Source organism: Rutidosis leptorrhynchoides, chromosome 6 (genome assembly GCF_046630445.1).
Source record: "Rutidosis leptorrhynchoides isolate AG116_Rl617_1_P2 chromosome 6, CSIRO_AGI_Rlap_v1, whole genome shotgun sequence".
Lineage (NCBI taxonomy): Eukaryota > Viridiplantae > Streptophyta > Magnoliopsida > Asterales > Asteraceae > Rutidosis > Rutidosis leptorrhynchoides.
In genome coordinates, this window is record NC_092338.1 from 189804529 (window position 1) to 189824089 (window position 19561).

At 34.9% G+C, this 19561-nt stretch overlaps 1 protein-coding gene across 1 annotated transcript; it reads right to left on the reverse strand.

The window, feature by feature from the left end:
- Positions 1-266: 266 nt before the first annotated feature.
- On the reverse strand, positions 267-3317 carry LOC139852024 (pentatricopeptide repeat-containing protein At5g46580, chloroplastic). Its single transcript, XM_071841238.1, has one exon. It carries the CDS (start codon positions 2768-2770, stop codon positions 443-445), a length of 2328 nt encoding a protein of 775 aa, XP_071697339.1. The 5' UTR covers positions 2771-3317; the 3' UTR covers positions 267-442.
- Between the last annotated feature and the right edge of the window lie 16244 nt (positions 3318-19561).

Here is a 19561-nt window from a genome sequence, read left to right on the forward strand (position 1 = left end):
GTTTAAGATTTATGCTTTTATAGTATGGACCATTGAGATTCACCATTGTTTTATAGTATGTCCTATATTGGCCACTGCATTCGATCAAATTTGATTTAAAAAACTGTACTTCCAAAATCAGTTTTTAAAGATTATGTTATCAGTTTATACCAGTAAGAGATCTTGTTACATACTATCAACATATAGCAGATCCTGACAGTAGGTATGTTTTTAATCTAACAGATACGATTGAGTGTCAATATGCCACACCAAGAAAATGTAACAGAAGCATTTGATAACAGTACACTACGACAATAAAACGTTTAAAAAACAAAGACGAACCTTTTGCAAAACATATTCTAATGATATATTGAACGTAAAGCTTGTTCCAAATGATAATCGTTATAGAAACTGTATCTAAAGCTATAAAACAAGATCAAGTGTTACTACGCAATCGTTACCTCTATTGACTACCAGCCAAAGACTCAACCTTCGATTGCACCCACGACACTATATCCTCTCTAGTCGCTACAAAAACACCCGGTTTTTCATCACTTTGCCTAAACGGTGCCGAAAGTTTCCCCACATGTGATTCAAACGCGCTCCCAAGCCCTTGAGAGTATTTATGAGTCCCTGCACCCGTGCTAGCCGATAACAACTCCGGCAATGGTTCATGATGGTTAACCATGTCACTCAAAGTACCTAACCATTCTTCAAAAGCCGTATAGGCCGCACCTACAGATAATGATCGAACGTTTAACCTCCATTCTTCAGGAGTTTTCGTGTGTAACCCGGGATATAACCCATACATGGTTCCCAAGTACAAAAGCTCGTGGGCCCGCTCATCTTGGTTTCTTTTTCTACAAATATCGATTAGACAGTTACAGAACGGTCTACGAGCTTCTACTTCGGTGTTGTTCAAGATCTCCTTGAAGTTCTCTTTTACTTTCTCAAACTCGATTTTTTCTTCCAATAACTTCACGAACGAAACTAATTTGGGGTTGGCTTGTTGTAAACAACCAATTACTTTATCCAAATCATCACCATTTTCACAATAAGATACAACGGATAACAAGCAACCACACAACCTATCATCGGGTCGAATACCCTTTTCAAGGGAGGTCTCGAAAACAAGTACCAAATCATCTATCCGTTTGGCCCGGCCCAAACATTGAATCAAACAAGTACATCCCATAACATTAATCGCTACATTCTCCTTTGACATTTCGTCAAATAAAGTCATCGCATTTTCTACGTTCCCACCACTCCCATATATATTAAGCATAGCTGTATAACTCCAACTATCGGGTTTACAATGATCGGATAACTTCATGTCATCAAACAACTTTTCAGCTTCTTCTTGTAAACCAAGATCCGCACACATACTTAACAAAGTATTATAAAGAATAAAATCCATTGGCCACCCGTTTGACTTCATTCTTTGCCATAAATCCAATGCGTCTCTAGCCCATCTCGCTTTACCATAAATCTTAACCAATGATGTCAGCGTTTTCGCGTCTGGTGAAATACCAGCAGCCACCATTTCTTCAAACAAACTACGGGCCAAACCGGGCTTTCCAGCCTTACCCATTGCTTCCAATAAACTATTAAACACAACCAAATTAGGTTTCACCCCTAAAGTCTTCATCTCTTGTAAAACATATCTTATTCCATCATAATCACCTGCCTCACCAAACATTTTAGCCAAAACAGCAAACGCGATTGCATCCGGGGTCCACCCGCTTGCTCTCCCGCGTTCATATAAACTCATAACCTCCTCAACTTTCCCTAATTTTGCATGTACATCCAAAACAGCAGAATAAGTAACCTCATCAGGCATCAACCCTGTTTTGTACATTCTTTCAAACCATTCAACCGCCTTATCAAAAAGATTGGACCTTTTTGCACAAGTAATAATCGTTGAATAAGTAATATTATCTAGTTGAATACCAGTATCAATCATTTCAACAGCAAGTTCTTCAATAAGCTGAAACTGCCTTCCAAATCTTAAAGACTTCATTGTAACATTATAAAATATGGTTTCCATAGGAAATAATTCTTGGGTTTTAAGCCAATTAAAGAAAAAAATTGTCTTTTCCCATGGTTTCAAACTATTAAGTACCAAAAGTGCATTTTCTCTAGTGGGTGGATGTGGCATTTCATCAAGAACTTTCAAGAAAGCATCTTGATTATTTTCACACTCATTAAGCTTCTTGGAAAACAGTTTGAGGTCCCTAATTTGTGGGTTATATGAATAACTTGTTCTTTGATGTCTTTGAAGGTTAAGAACTGAAGGTCTAGGTTTTGAGGGGTTGACCCAAATTGACTTAGGTTTTTTCAGCAATTGGGTGGTTTTCTGTGGGGGGTCTGAAAGGATTGTTGTGGATAAGGTTTGAAGTTGATCAGATAAAGATGGGTTTTGTTTCCTGGGTTCATCCGAAAGGTCTGGTTTTGGGGTTGATTTTGAGGAATTGCAGTAGAAAAATGTTAACTTTTTTGTTTTCCTTCTAGAATTGAATAGGTTTTGATGATGGTGGTGGGCATGTTTTAGGTCTATTGAATTGGGTATATCAAAAGTAGTAAAGAAAGTTGAAGCCATGTTTGTATGTGTAATTGTATGTCCCTGTTTGGTGTGAGTAAATGGAGCTAAGATTAAAGATGACTTACCTGTTGAACCATAAACCCAGAAGCTGCACAGAGTGAAAGAGGTTGAAGAAGGGTTTTGGGGAGTGTATGGTGGTGCCCTTTTGTTTATTTGGATATTTTTGCATAGCTTTATCCCAAATCCCATACTCCAAATAAATAAATAAAAATAAATATATAAATAATAAATAATAGTAGTAAGAAATAAGAAATGGTAAGAAAATAGAAGTAAAAAGAACTTAAAAAATAAATTGTACTTCAGAGTTCTGAAAGAAAATACTTGATAATTTTAATATAATTATTTTTCTTTATTTTTTACTTTTAAATTGAAAGTATCTCATGTTTTAAAAAAACGAAAGGACAATAAAAAATAAATATGAAGATCTAGTAAATATCACATGATACAGATCTGAACAATTTGTACTTCAATCAAATTGAAACAACAAACAACTGACCTTACTAAAGAACTAGGCGCACAACTATTTCAACTAAACAATCGTTGAACCAAAAATGTAACCTACTTGAAAACGAACATTTGAATCGTAGCAACTGAGAATCCCAATCTTCAAGAATAAACCCACTTGAAATCGCATGGTTATGCTCAAAATAAACCCTAACTCAACCAAGAAACGGTTGAGACCACAAACAATAGTGACCACCACAAATAACTATCAAAATCCGGATAAGGAATCACTCAGCTAAATCTATATCTCCAGAAATCCAAAAGCGGACCCGACAATCTCAAAACTAATTCAATTTGAAAGCGAAACAAAACCAAATTTGAATTTGATTCGTTTTAGTTAAACCGTAAAAAATTCAATAATTAACCAAAATAAACTAGATTTTAAATTAAAGATTTGGTTATGCAATCGCTTTGTGATAAAATTATTATTAGTAGATTTCGGTTTTAAATTCGTTTTCGATTTAGTTGTTTGAAAAAGTAAAATTAAAAACCGAAATGAACCTAAATTCATATTTGTATGGTGAATCTTATTCTTATACCAAAATTAAATCTTAGTATATATTAAAATACTAATTTGATGATGTCATCTAAAACAAAGGACTTGACACATGTCGCGATGTAAGGGCTTATGATGATATCATATATCACCTATTAAATTTTTTTTAAAGAAATAGATAACTAACTTCTACCGAATTTAGGAGTTTAATTATTCACTTTTTAATCTTTATATTGAAAAAGTTTAATCATTCTCTTTTTAATCCTCAATTCAAATTAGTCAATATAATCAACATAATTTTCAACTAATTCACAAAATTTAAACAAAAATTTAGCACAATAACTATATACGGTAAAATAAACTCGAGAATTAAAATCATAACTTAAATCTTATTTGTCATTATATATTTCATTGTTCATTATGTATCACGTATTTTTCCATATTTTCGAGGCTCGGATTTAATGATCATTCGATCTTCTTTATTTGATATTCAACTTAAAATAAATGTTTGTAACTTCACACAGGTTATTCAAATTGTGACATTTTAATTTTAATATTTTCAATTCTTTATAAAAAATGAAGTATGGTTTGATTTATTAGATAGATAATATTCACCTTCTATAAAGAAATGAATCTTTTAGAAGAACAATGGAGTATTCATATCTATATTCATATATGTTAAAAGTATTATTATATTCCATTTAATAAAGTTAAATTATAAGAAAATGAATTCATCACATCTGAAAATGTTTTATTAAATTAATATATATATATATATATATATATATATATATATTGAGATTTTTATCTTTGATCATGTATCATATTATATTTTATCTTCAATTTATCTTTTAATCTTAAATTAAAAACTGTTTAAACCATCGTGAAACAACCCAACCCGTATTCCATACGATAAATTTTTTTTTTTTATACACATTTACGCGCCAATTAAATATGTAAACCATTTCACAAGTTTCATTTAAACGTACGACAATTTAAATGTTTGCAAAAGGCTCGAAGGCCCTTAATTAAGTTTAATACAAGTTTGACCTACTACAATGATAGTTTATAATCCAAACGACACTCGAGCATGGTTTGGGGCTAAACTATCCAAAACGTTAGGCCACTTCAAAAGCTATCCCAAAAGCATCCCCTGTCAACATAAACGGGAGACAACTAGTCCAACCGTATGTCCTTACCCTTGTCCAAGCCGGAACCTATAAAATGATAAACAACGAGGGGGTAAGCAATGCTTAGTGAGTGCAACAATTATACATACATATATATATAACCCATCTATTTGCAATCACAAATTCCAAATACCTCGTACGAACATGTAACTCACATAGCAAGTCAATCATACCCGAAATATCAACAAGTCGTACATTGACACAAAATCTCATTAGCATATACTCAACACCATATATATATATAATGCTAAACGAATCACAACACAATATGGTTAACCATAACGCTATGGTGCTACCGGCACGTGGTTTACACCATACGCATTTGAGTCTCACTCTTTTATAGTGCTATCGGCACATGGTTCACACTTTGACGCTACCGGCACGTGGTTCACGCCTCATTTTATAGTGCTACCGGCACGTGGTTCACACTCGATGCTACCGGCATGTGGTTCACATCCTATATCCGTCACATACATGTTATGGCACTACCGGCACATGGTTCATACCATAACATTCACAAATAAACACGCCATATACATGAACGTATAATTATTCCACTCACCTTGTCACAAGGATGATGATTTAGCACTTCCGAGCTTCAACGCAATGTACCTAAATCATTAAGTGCACATTCAATTTCACCACTAGTGGGATTAACCACAATACACCCACTTGAGCATTTAATGTCCCAATTTGCATTAAATGACTCAACTACTCACAACCGCTCATAAATGGCCAAGACTCGGCTTTAATCACTAAGACTAGTGAATTAAAGTCTATTAGCTTCAATTAACACAAAACTTAAGGTAATCCATACCCATTTCATCTAATTAGGTCAACTAGTACATTTTGACCCATTTTATAACACTTAAACTCACAATCAAGTCAAACTTACCCATTTATACTTCTTTCATCAATCTTAAAGTGCATTAGTGGCTAACAACACCAATTGACACTTACCACCTCAAATCACAAGGTCAAAACCCTAAATTGTGGCTATTAGGGTTTCATTACAACAACACAACCCAAACTCACCCATTTTACCCTCAAATAGGTCATACAAATCACTAGTAACCCAAACCCTAGCCATTGACCAATTAAAACTTAAAACATAAAGTTAGAACTTACCGAGACTATCAACGCATAGCTAGAGATACAAGGAACAACTTTAATTCTCGCTCCAAAGATCAACCCTCAATTCCTCCCTCTCAAATCTCACTTTTAAACTAAATGGGTGTTGAGTTTTTGGACAGAAAATGAAGAGAAAATAGAAAAAGAAATGAATTCAATGGATATGTGGTGGAGAGTTAATGCTCCCATCAGATCCACATGTAAATTTACCAATTTGCCCCTTAAAATCCCTTATATTGAGTAAAAACCGGAATCTGTCCAGCTGATTTGCCGCGGCGCGGCCCAAATGTCGCGGCGCGACACATAAAGGGAAAATATACCCTCCTTAACTCAATCTCTGATCCTAGATTGCTTTATATGCCGCGGCGCGGACCCAGTTGTCGCGGCGCGGCCTAAGGCAGGATCTGAACAACTCGACCAATTTAAACAATTTTCGATTTTAATTAATTTGTTCATTCCAAACTCGCTTCCTATGTTCATCTAGTCTTCTACAATAGTCTCACAAGACTTAACGCTAACCAAACCCATTATTAAACTTATACATGCACACATTATCAAGTATACATATATATTCATACATTTACGCAAGCTAACGAGTTATAACGTACAAATGATTAAGTAAGTACCTTTCGATACGTACTGGAAAACGGGATGTTACAACTCTCCCCCACTTGAATCGGAGCGCGTCCTCGCAATCCAAGTCGCATGACAAGAAGGAAGATAAACCAACACAAACTCTTCCGGCTCCCAAGTGAACTCGGAACCCTTACTACGACGCCATTGAACTTTAAAAGTCCTTACCTCTTTATGTCTCAACTTTTTGACCTTCTCATCAAGTATGGCAATCGGTTCCTCAATATATTCTAACTTATTGTTTAGCTCGATCTCGTCTAAAGGCACCCAAGATGAATCATCCGCAAGACACTTACGGAGGTGGGAAACATGAAATGTATTATGGATCCCCGCAAGCTCTTCGGGTAATTCCAAACGATACGCGACTTCACCAACACAAGCTAAAACCTTAAATGGTCCAATAAACCGAGGAGCTAACTTTCCTCATTTCCTGAATCGAATAATACCCTTCCATGGCGAAACCTTAAGCATCACCATGTCACCTTCTTGAAATTCGATCGTTCGTCTACGCTTTTCGGCATACGACTTTTGCCTATCTTGAGCCTTTTTCAAATGTTCACGAATCACATCGATCTTGCCATTCGTCTCTAAAACCAAATCGGTACTCCCGATTTCCTTTTGTCCCACTTCACCCCAACAAATCGGGGTTCGACACCTACGCCCATAAAGCATCTCGTAAGGTGGCACCCCAATACAAGTATGATAACTATTATTGTACGAGAATTCCACCAAAGGTAAGTGCTCGTCCCAACTACCACCAAAATCGATAATACATGCCCGTAACATATCCTCCAAAGTTTGATTCGTACGTTCAGTTTGACCGTCCGTTTGAGGATGATATGCCGTGCTCAACTTCAATTGCGTACCCATATCTTCATGAAACTTTTCCCAAAACCGAGATGTAAAACTAGTATCTCGATCCGAAATAATATATATAGGAACACCGTGTCGAGAGATGACTTCCTTGATAAACAACTTAGCCAAGGTATCCGACGATATCGCTTCCTTGATGGGAAGAAACAAAGCACTTTTTGTCAATCGATCAACTATAACCCAAATCGAATCAAACTGGGTTCTCGCCGTTTTAGGTAACTTTGTGATGAAATCCATGGTAATGTGCTCCCATTTCCATTTCGGGATTTCTAACAGTTGTAACTTACCATACGGCTTTTGGTGCTCGGCTTTAACTTGCAAACACGTGACGCATTTCTCAACATACTTCACAACATCACGTTTCATGCCCGGCCACCAATAATCTTTCCTTAAATCAAGATACATTTTCGTTGCGCCCGGATGAATGGAATACTTTGACTTATGTGCTTCATCAAGTAGCACTTGTCGATAATCTCCCATCTTAGGCACCCACACTCTTCTTTGAAAAGACAACAAACCCCGCGAGCCCATCGTAATGAACTCCGATTGTCCCACAATTCGTTCCGCATGCTTGAGACAACAAACCCCGCGAGCCCATCGTAATGAACTCCGATTGTCCCACAATTCGTTCCGCATGCTTGTTGTGAACGTAAGCCTCTATTTGAATCACGCCGAGTCTTTCAAGAAAATCGTTAGTAATAATCATACGTAACAATCCCAATCGTAACGCCGGGTGATGACTCTTTCGACTTAACGCATCCGCGGCCACATTCGCCTTGCCCGGATGATAAAGTATCTCACAATCATAGTCTTTTACCAAATCCATCCACCTACTTTGACGATAATTCAAATCTCGTTGATTAAAGAGATGTTTCAAACTCTTATGATCCGAATAAATCGTACACTTGACACCATACAAGTAATGGCGCCAAATTTTCAACGCATACACAACCGCCGCCAACTCAAGATCATGAGTCGGATATCTCGTCTCGTGTTCCTTTAATTGTCGAGAGGCATAAGCGATGACTTTACCTCTTTGCATTAGAACACACCCGAGTCCATTTAACGAGGCATCACAATAAACTGTCATGTCTTCCACCCCTTCAGGCAAAACTAACACCGGAGCTTGACATAACTTCTCCTTTAACAATTGAAAAGCAATTTCTTACTTGTTCTCCCAAACAAACCTCACATTCTTCCTCATCAATTTTGTCAATGAAGAAGCGATCTTAGAAAAGTCTTGGATAAACCGACGATAATAACCGGCCAATCCGAGAAAACTTCGGACCTCCGTAGGCGTAGTCGGTTGTCTCCAACTCTTCACCGTCTCTATCTTCCCCGGATCTACTTGAATACCGTCTTTGTTCACAATGTGACCAAGGAATTGAACCTCCCTTAGCCAAAATTCACATTTAGAGAACTTAGCATACAACTTTTCCTTTCGTAACGTCTTCAATACTTCACGCAAATGACGTTCATGCTCGTTCATACTTTTCGAGTAGACTAATATGTCGTCAATGAACACAATCACCGACTTGTCCAACATAGGTTGGCACACTCGGTTCATAAGATCCATGAATGCCGCCGGTGCATTCGTAAGACCAAAAGGCATAACTACGAACTCAAAATGCTCATAACGCGTTCGAAAAGCCGTTTTCTCAATGTCTTCCTCACGGACCCGCATTTGGTGATAGCCGGACCGTAGGTCGATCTTAGAGAAATACGTTGCACCTTGGAGTTGGTCAAACAAATCGTCAATCTGAGGTAATGGATAATGATTCTTGATCGTCACTTTATTCAACTCCCGGTAATCGATGCACATCCGCATGCTACCATCCTTCTTTTTCACGAATAAAACCGGAGCGCCCCATGGCGAAGCACTCGGTCAAATAAAACCCTTCTCGAGCAACTCTTGGGTTTGATTTAACAACTCTTGCATTTCCGTCGGTGCTAAACGATAAGGAGTTTTAGCAATGGGAGTAGCTCCCGGAACCAACTCAATGCGAAATTCAACTTGTCTTTCCGCCGGAACACCAGGCAACTCGTCTGAAAAAATGTCTTCGAATTCACTAACCACCGGAATTTCACGAATGGGTGGTGGCTCATCACGAGTATCAACAATATGGGCAAGAAAATCCATGCCACCACTAACAAGAAAACGACGTGCCCATGCAAAAGAACATATCGGCACAAGTCTTCTTCGTTTATCGCCGTGAATAACTAACTCTCCCCCACTAGGGGTCTTCACGCGGATAAATTTCTCATGGCACGTGATATCGGCTCTATTACGATCGAGCCAATCCATACCAACAACGACATCAAAATCGCCTAAAGTCATAGGGATGAGATCAATTTTAAAGTTTTCGGCACCAAAAACAACGTCACAATTCTTGCACACATCAACCACTAGCACCGTTTTGCCGTCCGCTATTTCGACTTCTACCGGACGACTTAACTTAGCTAACGGTCTATCAAGTTTAGGCACAAATTTTGGAGACACAAACGAAAAATTTGCACCGCTATCAAATAAAATCCTTGCCGGATTAGAGTTAACCATAAAAGTACCTAAGACAACATCGTGGGATTGCTTGGCTTCATCGTTCGTCATCAAATAGTTTCGCCCTCGAGCCGTACCCGCCGCCTTCTCTAGCCTTTTAACATTATCGTTGTTCAAATCGGGACACTCTAACTTTCGGTGTCCTTCCTTACCATAATTATAGCAAGTGAATTTGTTCGGGCCATTGGTACAATCACGGGCCATGTGTCCCCTTTGTTTACAATTAAAACACGTAGGCCCGAAACCCCCGGAAGCACCCTTCTTCACACTATTTACGCTTTCGGAGCCTTTCTGATTCTTTTTATTTGAAAAGTTCGAATGACTCGAACCTTCAAACTTTCTCTTTGAAAAAGTTAAATCACTCTTCCTCGGAACCTCCGGTTCAAAACCCCGAGCCAACTCGAATAGCTCTTCAAAAGTCTTAGCCATTCTCCGACTAATCTTACCCTTTAACTCATCGTTCAAGGTACGGTAGAAATCTTTCATTAGCTTGTAATCGTCACCAACATATTTCGGGCAAAAACGAGTCTTTGCCAAAAAGGTAGACTTGAGAGTAACCAAGTCCATTGAACCTTGTTGCAAATGATGCAACTCGTCCCGGATTCTATCAAGGTCAGAAGAAGTTCGGTATTCTTGGAAAAATTCCTTCTTAAACTCCTCCCATGTTAAGCTCATACATTGCTCTTCACCATATAAATTGATTTTATCGTCCCACCACAACTTGCCTTCTTCACGTAACATGCTAGACCCATATCTCGTCTTCTTCTCGGGAGGACATTCCGTGGTACGGAAAGCTCCCTCGATATCGAAAATCCAACAAGTGCTTTTCAATGGATCCCTTACCCCATTAAACATCAGAGGTTGAGTATCCTTGAAATTCTTGTAGTGGAAGTCCTGCCTTCCTTCACCTCCTTCACCGCGAGGATAAATGTTTCTAGCATCAAGGGCCTCTTCGATAGTGGCCTTCATTCGTTCATTTATCAAATCGGTCACTTGCCCATCGACCGAATCTTGGAAGACCTATCGTGTAGTGACCCGAACTTTTCCATGTTTATATATATTAATTGAGATTGATATTTACATGATTAAATGTTTCCAACATGTTAAGCAATCAAACTTGTTAAGACTTGATTAATTGAAATATGTTTTATATAGACAATTGACCACCCAAGTTGACCGGTGATTCACGAACGTTAAAACTTGTAAAAACTATATGATGACATATATATATATGGATATATATATATAGTTAACATGATACTATGATAAGTAAATATATCATTAAGTATATTAACAATGAACTACATATGTAAAAACAAGACTACTAACTTAATGATTTTTAAACGAGACATATATGTAACGATTATCGTTGTAAAGACATTTAATGTATATATATCATATTAAGAGATATTCATACATGATAATATCATGATAATATAATAATTTAAAATCTCATTTGATATTATAAACATTGGGTTAACAACATTTAACAAGATCGTTAACCTAAAGGTTTCAAAACAACACTTACATGTAACGACTAACGATGACTTAACGACTCAGTTAAAATGTATATACATGTAGTGTTTTAATATGTATTTATACACTTTTGAAAGACTTCAATACACTTATCAAAATACTTCTACTTAACAAAAATGCTTACAATTACATCCTCGTTCAGTTTCATCAACAATTCTACTCGTATGCACCCGTATTCGTACTCGTACAATACACAGCTTTTAGATGTATGTACTATTGGTATATACACTCCAATGATCAGCTCTTAGCAGCCCATGTGAGTCACCTAACACATGTGGGAACCATCATTTGGCAACTAGCATGAAATATCTCATAAAATTACAAAAATATGAGTAATCATTCATGACTTATTTACATGAAAACAAAATTACATATCCTTTATATCTAATCCATACACCAACGACCAAAAACACCTACAAACACTTTCATTCTTCAATTTTCTTCATCTAATTGATCTCTCTCAAGTTCTATCTTCAAGTTCTAAGTGTTCTTCATAAATTCCAAAAGTTCTAGTTTCATAAAATCAAGAATACTTTCAAGTTTGCTAGCTCACTTCCAATCTTGTAAGGTGATCATCCAACCTCAAGAAATCTTTGTTTCTTACAGTAGGTTATCATTCTAATACAAGGTAATAATCATATTCAAACTTTGGTTCAATTTCTATAACTATAACAATCTTATTTCAAGTGATGATCTTACTTGAACTTGTTTTCGTGTCATGATTCTGCTTCAAGAAATTCGAGCCATCCAAGGATCCATTGAAGCTGGATCCATTTTTCTCTTTTCCAGTAGGTTTATCCAAGGAACTTAAGGTAGTAATGATGTTCATAACATCATTCGATTCATACATATAAAGCTATCTTATTCGAAGGTTTAAACTTTTAATCACTAGAACATAGTTTAGTTAATTCTAAACTTGTTCGCAAACAAAAGTTAATCCTTCTAACTTGACTTTTAAAATCAACTAAATACATGTTCTATATCTATATGATATGCTAACTTAATGATTTAAAACCTGGAAACACGAAAAACACCGTAAAACCGGATTTACGCCGTCGTAGTAACACCGCGGGCTGTTTTGGGTTAGTTAATTAAAAACTATGATAAACTTTGATTTAAAAGTTGTTATTCTGAGAAAATGATTTTTATTATGAACATGAAACTATATCCAAAAATTATGGTTAAACTCAAAGTGGAAGTATGTTTTCTAAAATGGTCATCTAGACGTCGTTCTTTCGACTGAAATGACTACCTTTACAAAAACGACTTGTAACTTATTTTTCGGACTATAAACTTATACTTTTTCTGTTTAGATTCATAAAATAGAGTTCAATATGAAACCATAGCAATTTGATTCACTCAAAACGGATTTAAAATGAAGAAGTTATGGGTAAAACAAGATTGGATAATTTTTCTCATTTTAGCTACGTGAAAATTGGTAACAAATCTATTCCAACCATAACTTAATCAACTTGTATTGTATATTATGTAATCTTGAGATACCATAGACACGTATACAATGTTTCGACCTATCATGTCGACACATCTATATATATTTCGGAACAACCATAGACACTCTATATGTGAATGTTGGAGTTAGCTATACAGGGTTGAGGTTGATTCCAAAATATATATAGTTTGAGTTGTGATCAATACTGAGATACGTATACACTGGGTCGTGGATTGATTCAAGATAATATTTATCGATTTATTTCTGTACATCTAACTGTGGACAACTAGTTGTAGGTTATTAACGAGGACAGCTGACTTAATAAACTTAAAACATCAAAATATATTAAAAGTGTTGTAAATATATTTTGAACATACTTTGATATACATGTATATATTGTTATAGGTTCGTGAATCAACCAGTGGCCAAGTCTTACTTCCCGACGAAGTAAAAATCTGTGAAAGTGAGTTATAGTCCCACTTTTAAAATCTAATATTTTTGGGATGAGAATACATGCAGGTTTTATAAATGATTTACAAAATAGACACAAGTACGTGTGATAATGCTAAAAACGAACATATATTTCATAGCATTATTCCTCAAGAAAGACAAGCTTTTAGTTGCAATTGTTCTATTTACAAGAGATATTCGTTTAAATAATAAAAGGTGAAGACAAAAGACAGATTCGACGAATTGAAGACGCAAACGACCAAAAAGCTCAAAAGTACAAAAGGCAATCAAAAAGGTTCCAATTATTGATAAGAAACGTCTCGAAATTACAAGAGTACAAGATTCAAAACGCAAAGTACAAAATATAAAATTGTACGCAAGGACGTTCAAAAATCCGGAACCGGGACCAGAGTCAACTCTTAACGCTCGACGCAACGGACTAAAAATTACAAGTTAACTATGTATATAAATATAATATAATATATAATTAATTATATTAATTATATATATATTATATTTATAAATAAAAAACCGTCGGCAGAGAAAAACTCCAAGGACTGAGCTGTAAAAGTAATCTCCGCGACTCGCGGAGTTTGAAGAGCATTTTGCCGCGAGTCGCGGAGCCCCAAAAATCAACTCAGGCTGATCATTTTTCATATTCTATTTTCTCTCTTCTCTCATATATACGATATATATATATATATAATTTATATTTTAATTTTAATTTTAATTATAATTCTAATAATAAGGGTATGTTAGCGAATATTGTAAGGGTGTAAGTCGAAATTCTGTCCGTGTAACGCTACGCTATTTTTAATCATTGTAAGTTATGTTCAACCTTTTTATATTAATGTCTCGTAGCTAAGTTATTATTATGCTTATTTAAAACGAAGTAATCATGATGTTGGGCTAATTACTAAAATTGGGTAATTGGGCTTTGTACCATAATTGGGGTTTGGACAAAAGAACGACACTTGTGGAAATTAGACTATGGGCTATTAATGGGCTTTATATTTGTTTAACTAAATGAAAGTTTGTTAATGTTAATATAAAGATTTACAATTGGGCGTCCCTATAAATTACCGTATATACTCGATCGGACACGATGGGCGGGGTATTTATATGTACGAATAATCGTTCATTTAACCGGACACGGGAATGAATTAATAGCCACTAGAATAATTAAAACAGGGGTGAAATTACATTCAAGGGTAATTGGTGTAATTGTTAACAAAGTAGTAAAACCTTGGTTTACACGCAGTCGATAACCTGGTGTATTCATTAAATAAAGTATTAGAACCTTGTTACAATTCGAATCCCCAATTAGTTGGAATATTTAACTTCGGGTATAATAATAATTTGACGAGAACACTCGCACTTTATATTTATGACTGATGGACTGTTATGGACAAAAACCAGACGGACATATTAAATAATCCAGGACAAAGGACAATTAACCCATGGGCATAAAACTAAAATCAACACGTCAAACATCATGATTACGGAAGTTTAAATAAGCATAATTCTTTTATTTCATATTTAATTTCCTTTATTTTATATTTAATTGCACTTCTAATTATCGCACTTTTATTTATTGTTATTTAATCGCACTTTTAATTATCGTACTTTTTAATTATCGTAAGTTTATTTTATCGCACTTTTATTATTCGCAATTTCATTATCGTTATTTACTTTACGCTTTAATTTAAGTCTTGTATTTATTTTATATTTTACATTAGGTTTTAACTGCGACTAAAGTCTTAAAATCGACAAACCGGTCATTAAACGGTAAAAACCCCCCTTTATAATAATAATATTACTTATATATATATTTGTATTTTTATAAAAGTAAACTAATATAGCGTTGAGCTTTGTTTAAAGATTTCCCTGTGGAACGAACCGGACTTACTAAAAACTACACTACTGTACGATTAGGTACACTGCCTATAAGTGTTGTAGCAAGGTTTAAGTATATCCATTCTATAAATAAATAAATATCTTGTGTAAAATTGTATCGTATTTAATAGTGTTTTCTGCTAAAATTAATAACTATTTTATATACACCTCGCATAACATCAAGTATTTTTGGCGCCGCTGCCGGGGAACTATCTTAAAAGCCGGAAGCGCAACGCTAATATAAAAAAAAAAAAAGATTTTTTGTTTACTTTTATTAAAAGTCGTTTTTGTAAAAATATGTTTTAATTATTTAAAAATATAAAAACAAAAACAAAAATATAAGTATTTTTTTTTAAGATTTTGTTAAATAGTTAAGTTTTATATGTTTCTTTATTTTTATTTTAGTTTATAAAAATATAAGTTTAATTTTAATATCTTTTATTTATATAAAAATTAAAAACAGAAAATAAAATAAATAAATAAATAAAGAAAAACGCGTTGAAGATAAAACCTGTCAGCTGAAATTCTGAACCCCGCGACTCGCGGAGTTTTCTTTATAAATTACCGCAACTCGCGGAGGCTACCTGACACACGGACAAAAACCCTAAACCAGCATTAATTACGAATTATTATTAATTATTAATAATATAAACCCTAATTATGTATTATTATTATTATTAGTTTTATTTTAACTTTTACTTTTTATTTATTTTATATTTTGTTTAATTAGTTTTATAAAAATTGTAAAATTAATAGTTTAATAAAATAAATAATATAAAAATAATATTTTTATAAAAATTGTACTTTTTACAACTTTTTGTATATTTTTATATTTTGTCCCTTTTTAATCGTTGTAGCGTAATATTTGTATTTTTTTAGCTCATATTTAATTTTAAACTTAGTATTTGCTATAGTCATTTTTACTCCTAGATTTTTAGGCTTTGCCGTAGAATTCCTTAAGTGCTTTTTCTTTAGACTAAGATTTAGGTGCTTTAGAATTTTGCGACGCCTTTTTAAGTTTTAGTTTCTTTTTAAGTTATTTCCATTTGGGATTTAGTTTTTCCTGTAAGCTTTAATATTTTTAGACACCTTTTACTATGTACCAATTATCATTCCAATTAGTAATTTCAATTTGCGATTATAATTTTAAGTTAGTTGTAGTAATAAGGTTAGGTTAGTCAAGTATTTTTAAGTTTTTATAAGTTTCTTTTATTTTTCCGTCACCTTTTATTTTTCAACCATTTTTTCTTTTTCAACCTTTTGCGACGAACTCTTTTTCTCTCTTATTTCTCGCTATTCTAGTTTTAGGACATAGATTTTTATTCTACTTCTTATCTAAATTTCTTAAAATTACGAAAATTTATTTTAAGTGGTTAAATTAATAGACATCAAAATTTTCTGGTTCGTAGTAATAGTTGGATTTGTACGTGGACTGGGTTATTGGAGCCAAACAGTCCTCAATTATATTGAGACCAAACGAATCCTGCCCCTCTGCTGCATCTTTTGGCTATTCGAAACGTGGGCAAAATCAGAAAAGTCTATTAATTGGATAACTTATTATAATTTTTCTTTCCTTTTTAAAACTAATAGGATATTCAGTGAATGCACCGAGCAAGACGTTCATCACCTTTTGTACGTTCACCACCTGTAACTAGATCAAGACATTTAGCAAATATAACCGCCGTTGATTTTTCTTTAGAATCGTCATCCAGTCGACCAAGTACTTCAGTTCAAATTTCCGATAATCCATTTTTTGAACCCAACCTCACAATTGAGAATCCGGAAAATATTCAGGAACGGTTCGTAGATCCTGAACCACTAAACTTTCCTCCGGAACCACCAATCATTCAAACAGAGATTGTTGAGGAACGAACCATTAAATCAGAATCATCTAGTGATACCGATTCAACAAATTCAATTATGGAGAGTCTGGAACCTCTAAGTATGGAAGACCGAATGAGAGCTAAACGCACTGGCCAAGGTCACGCAATTACTCATCCAGACATTAATGCGCCAGATTATGAAATCAAAGGACAAATTCTACACATGGTGACTAATCAATGCCAATTTAGTGGTGCGCCGAAGGAAGATCCAAATGAACATCTACGTACCTTTAATAGGATCTGCACACTATTTAAAATCCGAGAAGTGGAGGATGAACAGATATATCTCATGTTATTTCCCTGAACTTTAAAGGGAGAAGCCAAAGATTGGTTGGAATCGTTACCTGAAGGGGCGATTAATACATGGGATGTTTTGGTTGACAAATTTCTTAAACAATTCTTTCCTGCATCTAAAGCCGTAAGACTTCAAGCAGAAATTGTTACGTTCACACAGAAGCCAAATGAAACTCTATATGAGGCGTGGACAAGATATGGAAAGTTGTTAAGAGGATGTCCGCAACATGGTTTAGACACCTGTCAAATAGTACAAATATTCTACCAAGGATGCGACATCACTACAAGAAAAGACATAGATATAGCAGCTGGTGGTTCTATTATGAAGAAAACCGAAACTGATGCTTACAAAATTATTGATAACACTGCTTCCCACTCACATGAGTGGCACCAAGAAAAAGATATCATTAGATCATCTAAAGCAGCTAGAGCCGATTCTAGCCATGACTTGGATTCCATTTCCGCAAAGATAGATGCTGTGGAGAGACGAATGGAAAAGATGACTAAAGATATTCACTCAATACGAATTAGTTGTGAGCAGTGTGGAGGACCACATTTGACAAAAGATTGTCTCAGTATTGAATTAACAATGGAACAAAGAGAGAATATTTCATACATAAACCAAAGGCCTGGAAATAATTATCAGAATAATTATCAACCGCCAAGACCGATTTACAATCAAAACCAAAATTATAACCGAAATGTTCCATACAACAACCAACAAGGTCCTAGCAATCAACAAGTATCTAACAATACTTACAATCAGCAAAGACCTATTTTTCCGATTAAACCACAACAAACTGACGAGAAAAAGCCAAATTTAGAAGATATGATATCAAAGCTAGTTGAGTCTCAAACGCAGTTTTTCACATCTCAGAAACAAACCAATGAACAAAATGCTCAAGCATTTAGAAATCAACAAGCTTCTATTCAAAATCTGGAACAAGAAGTGAGTAACCTAGCAAGGTTAATAGGTGAAAGAAAACCGGGAAGTCTACCTAGTGATACAAATGCTAACCCCCGGAATGAAACAGCTAAAGCCATTACCACAAGAAGTGGTACAACACTTAAACCACCGGAAATACATGTAACTTCTGATGAAACCATTCCTACTCCACAAGAACCACAACCTGATCAAAATAAGGAAAAAGAACCGGTAGTTGAAAAGGTTAATGAAAATAACACAGTTAAGGATAAACCTTATGTTAAACCATACCAACCACCACTTCCTTACCCGAGTAAAATGAAGAAAGAAAAACTTGAAGCCGAGCAATCCAAATTTTTGGATATGTTTAAACAGATAAATGTAAATCTTCCTTTCATTGATGTGATTTCAGGAATGCCAAGATATGCTAAATTCTTGAAAGATCTAATCTCAAATAGAAAGAAAATGGAAGAACTCTCGGCTGTTACTATGAATGCTAATTGTTCAGCAGTGCTGTTGAATAAGATACCAGAAAAACTATCTGATCCAGGAAGTTTCACAATTCCATGTTTTCTGGGTAGTCTTAGTTCAATAGAAGCATTGGCAGACTTAGGTGCTAGTATAAATCTAATGCCGTATTCACTATACGCTAAACTAGACCTTGGAGAATTGAAACCAACAAGAATAAGCATACAACTAGCAGATAGATCAATAAAATATCCTAGAGGGATAATGGAGAACATGCTAGTTAAAGTTGGTACTTTAGTATTTCCAGTAGATTTTGTTGTTTTAGACATGGAAGAAGATTCTCAAGTTCCTCTCATATTAGGAAGACCATTCTTAAACACGGCTAAAGCAATGATAGACGTGTTCGGTAAGAAACTGACCCTAAGTATAGAGGATGAGAGTGTTACCTTTTCAGTTGATAGAGCAATGCAACAACCACAATCTGCAGGTGATACATGTTATTATATTCAAACTATAGATGCACATGCAGAATTATTAGAAGAATTTCCAGAATTACAAGGAACAGGAGAATGTTCTTTAGGAGAAGGTAATGAACCAATTGATGAAGCTGAAATGTTAGCTACACTTATAGCTAATGGATATGAACCAACAACAGAAGAAATTCAAATGCTAAAGGAAGAAGACAGATATCGAT

Coding starts and splice junctions, on each gene's coding strand:
- LOC139852024 (XM_071841238.1), bottom strand. CDS start 2,770: ATGGGATTTGGGATAAAGCTATGCAAAAATATCCAAATAAACAAAAGG.